General features: G+C 39.9%; 1 protein-coding gene, 1 long non-coding RNA gene and 1 pseudogene across 2 annotated transcripts in view; 2 read left to right on the forward strand and 1 right to left on the reverse strand.

Annotated features, from left to right (window-relative positions):
• Window positions 1-10,000, forward strand: part of LOC147467615 (uncharacterized) — a 90,814-nt gene that overhangs the window by 43,854 nt on the left and 36,960 nt on the right. The window lies entirely within an intron of this gene.
• Window positions 1,067-9,330, reverse strand: LOC147467617 (NADH dehydrogenase [ubiquinone] 1 alpha subcomplex subunit 3-like). Its single transcript, XM_086531167.1, has 4 exons — window positions 9,258-9,330; window positions 1,832-1,903; window positions 1,532-1,612; window positions 1,067-1,227 (listed from the first exon to the last, which is right to left on the reverse strand). The coding sequence occupies exons 1-4, from the start codon at window positions 9,280-9,282 to the stop codon at window positions 1,184-1,186; spliced, it is 222 nt and encodes a 73-aa protein (XP_086387293.1). The 5' UTR covers window positions 9,283-9,330; the 3' UTR covers window positions 1,067-1,183.
• LOC147467618 (uncharacterized) lies at window positions 7,280-8,730 on the forward strand (annotated as a pseudogene).

The raw sequence follows: 10,000 nt of genomic DNA on the forward strand, positions 1-10,000 counted from the left end.
CTATTAGGCTATATATGATTGCAAATTCATAGTAGTAAATCTCCTTGATTCTTTTGAGATATCAAAGAAGTACCACATGCCAAAACTCCTCTTTTCTCTGTTCAAGAGAGAACGACCCAATGACTACAAGCATTGAAATTAACACATACAGAGTTATGTATGAGGTAAAAGACGGCAGGATAAATAATTCATGGAAAAAAAGAGAAAAGGATCAATGCTAATCTGATAAATAGGGTATAAGATTATTTCTTTAAAAGGAAAATATATTAAACACTAAAAGAACTTGGAAATTAGTGTAATTGTTTGATAGTAAAATAAATAATGTAGAGTCAGAGCATGAATTTTTTTTATTATATTTTTAAGCAAGTATATTTAAAATAAGAATTTCCAAGCATGTTTGAGTGCAATATTCATTTAATTACCTGTACTTCACTTTGTTTCATCTCTCATTCTTTCACTACTACTTATTGATATTTCATCCAGTACTGAATTCAACAATTCAACTCTAATTTTCTTTTAGACATTTCCATAGTGCACTTACTTATGTTTCCAATATTCTTCAGCACATTATTATCCCCTTAGATCCAATAAGCCTTTCAAAATCATAGCTTCTAGCCAGAGTCACCAGTACAACAGATCAGTAACTGCTTGTTGTGGCTGTTGGTCTAGGAAAATTTCTTGTTTATAGACATTTAACCGGTGACTTACCCTTAATCTATAGTGAATCCTGAGATTTATTTTTTGAAGGCCTTATAGTTAATGGGCTTAATCCCCTAAAGGCCATGCATTATGTTCAGATGAAGATTTGAACAAAATGTAGCAATATTCCACAAAACTTTGTCCTGCAGATTCCAAAAAGTACAACTTATTTTTGTGTGGAATGAAATAGACTACATTTAACAGACTGTTTTCTACACTTTTACATCAGATTTAAGGGATAAAATGCTTTGAACCATTGCAAAACTATGATCATATATTATTTTATATTATTTCATTTATATGGTCTTTCAAGTACTATTATGAATACAGTAAACTTGGTTGTGCAGGACAAAATCTCAAAACACACTTCCTCGTATATCTCTTTACTTCCAAAGACTTTTTACATTTTACAAAGAATAGTAAATAGTGTACATGATTTAAATATATAACTATACAAATGGTTCATCGGGAAGCTGGGCTACCCTCACTCCTTGATGGATGAAACACGTGGATCATCGGGACGATACACTGGAAGGAAACATCAAATCCGTAATTAAATTTGAATGTTTAAAAAAGAATTCTACAAGTTAAGAACAGAAAAATGGGTGGAAGGAGCATATATTACAGATGTACAATGTAATTCTAAGATAGACAGCTAAGAAATATGTTTGTGTGTATTTTCATTAAATGAGACCCTTACCATGAAAGTTTTTATCATTATCTACCAATTTAAAGGACCATACAAATTCATATTTTACTTAATTTTGAAAATGACTTTACAAACCTAAAAAACAATGGAAATTACGTTGGAATACAAAACAGTTTTACTCACCAGTGTATACATAACGGTATCTCTTATTATCGGCTTTTTTGCTGTTGTAAAGCATTACTGAGCCGGTCAGAAATCCAGTACCTGCAAAAAAAAGATAAACAATGAAATGCTGGTAAAACTATTATCATCATAGCTTCTTTTATGAACATGTGAACAGCAATATCATCATAACTAGAGGATTCATTTGAAAGAAAGTTGAAGGTTTCTCTATGATGATCTTATTCTAATGTAGCTTTTAAGGCAGGTTGATTTATTGTTGAGAATCATCTGCCGTGACAACAATCTTGAGGCCAGACTCACCGATAAGCAGCATGACAGAGGATGTCATGACCTCGGGAATTTCTGCCCAAGCCTGGCGGTACAGCTGCGATACTGAAAGAAGAGAAGCCGTATGAGATATGTAATGTTACGGTTTGTTTGCAAGGAAGAAAAGGAAGATCAAACATTTCCGCAAGAAAGAATGTAAAACAGAGGTTTATACTTTGGATTCAAAATATTTTTTTTTTTTTTTTTTTTTTTTTTAGCGTTAACTGTGACTTTTCTTTCTCTTTTTCTTTTATGCCATTTACAACACCAATTTAGCTTCTCAGCCAAAGAATCCCTGCTGAATTGCCTTTCCACAGTGCACCACAGATCTGCTTGGGTAAAAAAAAAAACAAGCTCAGAGCTTCGAGGCCATAATATGACAGTTCTGCAAAGGCATCCCTCAAAAACATTCTGTTCCGCCATGGGAGATAAAACACTTTGACATCATCAAAGTGTCCCTTCGAAAAAGCAAATTGAAAATAATGCACAACTGAAAGCTAAAGTAAGAAAGGACATTTTGAGGCAAATTCTTGAGATTAAGCAAGAATATGAGATAAAACAACTTATTTTCACTGATGGGTTGGTAACTTCAGCCACAGGTTCAGCCGTATGCGCTGCAATTGTATGCGATGCCACTGGAAGGATTAACGATGTTGGATTCAGACTCAACAAATGGGTGTCCATCCTGCAGGCAAAACTGTTTGCTTTACTTGTTGCTCTTAAGATAGCTGATTGTACGCGGGATAATACTCTCATCATAACAGACTCCCTCTCGTCACTCCTTGCTATAAACTCATACAGAAATGATAACACGGGACTCGTGTCAACAGCCAGACATAGGTTAAACAGATTGTTTCTGATCCATGTAACAGCTAAAATACTGTGGGTACCATCACACATAAATCTACACGATATGGCTGATGCTCTATCTAGATCATGCAGTCATAGGCATACTATTGAGTATGACATTGGTGTAACGACTGAGCATGTATGTAAGATCATAAAGAAAAAGCTCTCCACTCTGGCTGAAGCCGAGAGAAATGTTGAGCAAGACACAAGTAGATCAATCATTCACCATAACACAATGTCCAAGACAAAGCATATCTACTGCAGTACAAACAGAGTTACGAGACAGCTTGATGTAGTGACTGCAAGGTTATGGCAGTCACTACAATGCTGAGGGAACTGAATGTAAATTGTGCAGTCAACCCTATTCACACACCCTTGACCACTATGTAATGATATGTCCTCTACTTGAAGAGTTTCGTGAAATGATTGAATGTAAAACATTGTACAGTATTGCAACATCCTTTATAGAGGACGGCATTTATCAGATATATTACGTAAACACAAGGACTTTGCCTGTAATAGATAAATTGCAAGGTCTTTCTAGAGTGATATACATGCACTACTATGTCTTCTGTATAGCTTTGCCCTAGCATATCAATTGACAGCAAATAATGCTGTCCCTACAAAGTGCTGCTTTGTAGAGATTACAGAGCCAATTCCCAGCTGTCTCAGGTGAAGGCAGCAGAGAAGTTGAGGGTTGTAGTGGGGAGAGGCCTTGCTGCTGCATCCCCACCAAAAATGTTTAGGAGAGCTGAGAAGCAGCCCATGCGAGTGTGTGAGTGTAAGAGATTAAGCGTCTAGGTAAGTCACCACAAATCAGAAGTACTATATAAAAGTCCCTAAGGAATGTATACTCAATGTTTAGTGATGGCCCTTTCAAGTCAATAGAAGTTCAGTCAGATTGAGCAAAGGCAAAGACTATATATAGGAAAGATAAAGGACACGAGAGAAAATCTTGTGATGTTTATATGCGTCCCAAACATTGTCTCAATAGATGGCGCCAGCTCTTTGTGACAGATTCTTGTGTCGGTTGTCTGTTTACAACTTTAAACTGTGGAATTTGATACATTAAACATGAGTGACTCGCACCCTTGCTCTCTGTGTTGCAGGAAAAAGTGTGGAAATCATCGCTTTCCCATAGATGAAGATAGGCAAGATCATATTTAGTTCACAAATGCAAATATGAAAATAATGTTATACAGAGAAATCAAATATAGAAATATGCAATCTGCTAAAGCCATTGTCAGCATTGTTATTTTTTTAAATCAATATTCGTAGGTGTTCCAAATTGGTTCCAAGTCTGCAAGGGCATCCAGATGCCAAATACATGAACAATATAAGTCTAGCACAACCAAATGAGACATACAGGATCAGCAGTCTTCATTTTACGAAGAAAAATCACCAAGGAATGAGACTGTATAAAGATGCCATCCCAGATCAAAATATAGGAGGTGAGTTATTTAAATATTATGCATTGTGATGTATCAGTGTGTTGACATAATTATCACCAAAGCAAATTAACCCTTTCCCGACAGGGCACGCGCTTGGCAAAATCCCCTATGCCGGGCGATTGCAATATTGCATTGGAATCGTCACACTGGCATGATGCCCCGGCACTGGGAATCTAGCTGTGTCACACAAGTGTGACGCACCGTCGTCATAGGGTTAAACAACCATTCTAGCTCATTAGACTTAGAAATACTTAATTATACTTAATTTATGCATATTAATATAGACATATTTAACAGAAGAAGCCTCGGCAGACTGCGCAATAGGTGATGCTGCTAGTGACTGCAACAATCCATGGAACACTGTTTACGAAGGTATTTACAATTATTCATATACAAATTTTTTCAGTAAGTGTCTGTGTATTTACATCAAGTAATAAGCTTTTTATTATAAATCAACAATTGTATTTTATCAGTAAATTGCATAAATGTTACATGATGCTTTTAATATATAATTAAAGATGTCATTGATATTTATGTTCCTCTTTCCAGACAGAGTCAATCAGAGGACTCGGATTCACCATCTATCCAATCCTCTGATGACGATTTTGACTTTGTTACTGTTCACAACAGTAGCATCGACCAGGAACTCCTGGGTTCAGCCATGAGAAGTAGCCTCAAATGGTACAAAAAGGTGTTTATGTACCTTTTTGATATGGCTATGGTGAATGCCTTCCTCCTGTTCAAGAAGGTACGTGGCAACATTGGACAGCAGCTAATATTCAGACAGGTGGTGGTGAGAGGCCTCCTGCATGAATATTTACCACAAGCACCACAGTACAGTGGCTGAGAACGTCCAGCAGTAGCCAATGCAACTCTACGACTTCAAGGGATAAATCCTCATATTATCAGAGAGATTGAAGGAAAGAAGTACAAACACTGTCATGTGTGTTATACACATGGCAAACAGAAAATGACCAAAGCCCAGTGCCATATTTGTAAAGTTCCTTTGTGTGTCTTCGGGTGTTTTGAGGATTACCACAATAAGGTGAAATATTGATGTGGCAATCCTCAAATGTAAATAGTTCAGTTTGTTTACATGCAAATGCATGTATATGTTTCAAACTCTTTTTTATCTTTATTAAAAAATGAGTAAAGGGAGAGATGAATCCACTGCACTGACAAAACTGACTGAAAAATATTGGCTCTGCACATGCGCCAACCTCGCCCACAGAAATATAAAAAAAATGTCGATAGTAGGCAATACTGTCATGTGATAATAACAGCACCAATAGGGAAACAATAGATCTAACCGACAAACTTATCGACAAACTGCAGACAATTGAAGGAAGAGTATGGGTCCTTGCTTGAATTTCAAAATCAGTTCCGAGATGCCTACATTGTGTGCAGGGTGACGATACACATCATGGGAGTTATATTAGTAATTTTATAAAGATAACACTGAAACTGTTACAGGACCATGGCTTACTGCCATCAGAAGTACAGTGTAAAAACTGCAATTCACCCTATACTTTTCATCCAGAGAAGGCAAGGTGGTATTGTAGCCATTGGATAAAACCAGAAAAAGCCAAGAAAAGGAAAGTGTTACTACAAGGGCACCTTCCTCCAAGGAGTTCATCTACAACCATGGGGGGTAGTGGTGTTCATCAATTACTGGCTGCAAAAGCACTGGGACCACCACAGGATTTTTGAAAATCTTGGCTGGGCCATGAAGACCAGTGTTGACTGGCAAAGCTTCTGCTCGAAAGTAACAGAAAACTGGTTGGCAAACCAGGAGGCGATTGGTGGGGAAGGTGTCATTGAAAAAGACAAATCTTGCTTTGGGAAAAGTAATTACACTCATACACAGTACTGCAAGTGCCGGCTTCACATAGCATTAAAGTCTCAGTTGCGGTAATCATGGCACAGTGTGAGGGGTGCTCCTGGTCATTATACAACTTCATTCGAGACATATGTGGGGAAAACGATCGCATCATGAATATTTGTTATGAACACGATCTTGTCCATCGTGAAAAGAACTGCGGCCGGTGTGGTCAGGCCGCATGGTATGACCCGAAGCGGAAGCAGTTCCGATGTGACAAGACCGTGGGGGAAGGAGACAAAAAAAAAAAAAAAAAAAAAAAAGCAGTGAGGTTGGACTGCTTCAGTGTTCAAGGTCTCCTTTTTTGAGAGGGTAAATCTTGATGTTGAAAGCTTGTTGGTCTTTGCGAACTACTTCGTCCGGGAGCGTTTCACAGTTCGGCTCATGCAGCATGAGCTGAGACTGGGCCTCGTGACCATTACCGACTGGTCCAGTTTCTGCTGAGAGGTAATGGTTCATTGGGCCCTTGACCAGCAGGGTGTCATCGGGGCCCTGGAAAAATTGTTGAAATAGACGAGAGCAAGTTCAGGCGCAACAAATACATCGGAAGAGTGATTGACAGCCAGTCGGTCTTCGGCGGGATCTGAAGCGAGACACAAGATCTTTTCATCGTCCCGGTAGAGGATTGGACCAGTGAGACTCTCCTTGCAGTAATAAAGGAACGGATCGCCCCTGGGTCGATCATCATCTCCATTGCTGGAAGGCTTATTGTCTCTGTCTCTCTCACGAGGGATACAGACACCTGACCGTCAATTACACTCACAACTTTGTAGATCCCAACACTCTCATCCACACCAATACCATCGAGAGGCAGTGGAGGGAGGCGAAAAGGAAGGTGCCATTATTCGGCTGCAGGAAAAAACATTCTATTGGCTACTTGTCAAGGTGCATGTTCCTAATGCACTTCGTCGACCTGAACACCTGATTCCACCACTTCCTGCGTGCCGCGGCATCTCTCTACCCGCCGGCACAGGCTCCCTCAGTTGTGGTAATCATGGCACAGTGTGAGGGGTGCTCCTGGTCTTTATACAACTTTATTAGGGATGCTTGAGGAGAAAATGATCGCTTAATGAACATTTGTTATGAACACGGTCTTGTCACCCGTGGGAATACAAAAAAGTATCGACAGACAGCAATACTGTCACGTGATAACAATAGCACCAATAGGGAAACAATAGGTCTAACCGACAAAATGATCGACCAATCACAGACAATTGAACATAGAGTCTGGGTCCTTGCTTCAATTTCAAAATCAGTTTCGAGATGGCTACTTTGTGTGGAAGATGTAGGTATACTCCGTGGGAGTTTATCAAGCTCTTTTACAAAGATAACGCTGCGTCTCTTAAACTATTACGTGACCACGGTGTTCTGCCAACGGAAGTGGAGTGCAAAAACTGTGAACTACCCTGTACCTTCCGTTCAGAGAAGTCAAGGTGGTATTGTGGCCGTTGGAGGAAAATACCCAAGACCAAGAAAAGAAAGCAGTGCAGCTTCACCGTAAGTGACTATAAGGGCACCTTCCTCCAAGGAGTTCACCTGCAACCGTGGGAGGTAGTGTGCTTCATCAATCACTGGCTGCAGAAGCACTGGGACCACCACGGGATTTTTGAGAATCTTGGCTGGGCCCAGAAGACAAGTGTTGATTGACGAAGCTTCTGTTCAGAAGTAACAGAAAACTGGCTAGCAAACCAGGAGCCAATCGGAGGCGAAGGTGTCGTCGTAGAAATTGACGAATCTTGCTTTGGGAAAAGCAAGTACGGTAAAGGACGCCAACTGAGCAACATTTGGGTGTTTGGGGGCATAGAGAGGGAGGAAAAGAAGAGCTTCCTCATTCCCCTCGTTCCTCCTCTCACTCCGAACAGGAGCAAGGAGACGTTGGTTCCCCTTATTAAGAAATATATTCTCCCCGGCTCCGTCATCTGCAGTGACGGCTGGGGAGCGTACCTTGGCCTAGACAAAGAGGGATATACCCATCGGGTAATTAACCACTCCGTGGAGTTCGTGGATCCCGGGGATCGGGACATCCACACTCAGAACATCGAAAGACTCTGGCGTGACGTCAAGGAGTGGACGAAGCGGCCTGGCAATCGGCCCGAATATTACCCTCAATATCTGTCGAGGTATATCTTCGTCAGGAACAATTATTTCTACCGATACTACCGCTACCAGACTCCGACTCGGAAGAATCTGACCCTGACGAGCCACAACCCGGCCCCTCACACGCCTCCAATTAAGGTAAGAAGTGGTAACATTCGAAGAGGATAGTCTGTTGCCACGAAGTGGCTTGAGAAAAGGGGGGGTCCAAGGGGGGGCAAAGCCCCCCCTTGGCTAGGGCAGACCCAAAGTCGGTGAGTTCCGTGATCAGTGGTTAACATCCGTCTTGAAAATTTACCGGCCACTCAGGGCAAACCTAAAAACTAGGTTAGGTTAGGTTTATGGGTTGGGTTTTGATTATGCAAAAGAAAAACCTTTAAATTTCGCGCCAGAAATCGTTTACCTCCGTACCGACGGTGGCGTGTGTGTGGGTAGGGAGGGGGGGGGTGTAACTCAGCAACGAAAGGTTTCCGATGGAAATTAGTAGCAAAACTGTACAAAACAGAACGAAAACTACCATAAAAAATATCGTGTCGTGCCTAGAGGTTTGGTTGCGTCTTTATCCAGATTTACCAATTTTGTACTTGAAATATGACCAGAATTCATATTATACCCCATAATTTTCCTGATATACTTCATGCCCTCCCCTACTATCGGAACCCAGATTGTGGGGTCAGGAGGTGGAATCGCGCATTATTTCCACTACATATGAATAGTAGAGGTTGAGAGGAATCCATCATACCACTTATAAAGTATTTCGTAACACGGCGTTATTCGCTAAAGAGTCGAACAAAATCCCAATTTCTTCTTCGCAGAAAACCACGAAAATTGCTTTAGTAACATTATTATTAAAAAAAATATATATATATATGTAATACTACAGTAAATAAAGAGTAGACCATGCAATAAAATAGTGCATCTACTATCTTCTTTAAGCCATATTTACACAAAAATGATACACGAAATGGAACAAAACATAGGAATAGCAGATGCAACCGGCTTAGTACAACATTCAACCTTATTTCCTCGTCTCTCGAAATCACAACCTTATCCAAACTACTGTCCTGTCATTAACAAACAATCCGACCTCTACAAATATATTCCACAGGCACTAAAGTTAGGCAAAAAACAAAGAAAATAACATTACGTGTTTTCCTTCCCACGGCCGACATGGTTGCTTCTCTCGTCCACCAACAGATGGCAGCACTTGGAGGTAAACAAAGGCTACAAACGGAAAGAAAATCCACCAAATTATATATATATATATATATATTATATATATATATATATATATATATATATATATATATATATATATATATATATATATATGTATGTATGTATGTATGTATATACATATATAAGATTATTTATGTTATATAATGCTGTTGCCTTTACGTTATTATATGTGAATTCTTGTTACAATGATATATACATCGCTAGAATCTCGCCATCATTTATTATTATCAACATTAAAATTGAAATACTATTGCCATCACCTTTATCATTATTGAGGTTATCATCCGTATCATCATAGCGATATTAACTTTGTCTAGCGTGAATAAAAATGCTACGAGAGAGAGAGAGAGAGAGAGAGAGAGAGAGAGAGAGAGAGAGAGAGAGAGAGAGAGAGAGAGAGAGAGAGAGAGAGAGAGAGAGAGAGAGAGAGAGAGAGAGAGAGAGAGAGAGAGAGGAGAGAGAAGAGAGAGAGAGAGAGAGAGAGAGAGAGAGAGAGAGAGAGAGAGAAGAGAGAGAGAGAGAGAGAGAGAGAGAGAGAGAGAGAGAGAGAGAGAGAGAGAGAGAGATATTCCTCTTGGCTATGTCGTAAAAATGGGACCTGAGAGTGACAGACGTCTTGTTGCCTTTCTGCCTACCAGATAGAGAGAGGAG

This window comes from Penaeus japonicus, unplaced genomic scaffold (assembly GCF_977035675.1).
Source record: "Penaeus japonicus unplaced genomic scaffold, GWHDUDI00000001_assembly GWHDUDI00000035, whole genome shotgun sequence".
Lineage (NCBI taxonomy): Eukaryota > Metazoa > Arthropoda > Malacostraca > Decapoda > Penaeidae > Penaeus > Penaeus japonicus.

Coding starts and splice junctions, on each gene's coding strand:
- LOC147467617 (XM_086531167.1), bottom strand. CDS start 9,282: ATGTCGGCCGTGGGAAGGAAAACAC. Junction 1,904..9,257: donor GGCCGTGGGAAGGAAAACAC/GTAATGTTATTT, acceptor CTCTTCTTTCAG/TATCGCAGCTGTACCGCCAG. Junction 1,228..1,531: donor ATACCGTTATGTATACACTG/GTGAGTAAAACT, acceptor GTTTCCTTCCAG/TGTATCGTCCCGATGATCCA.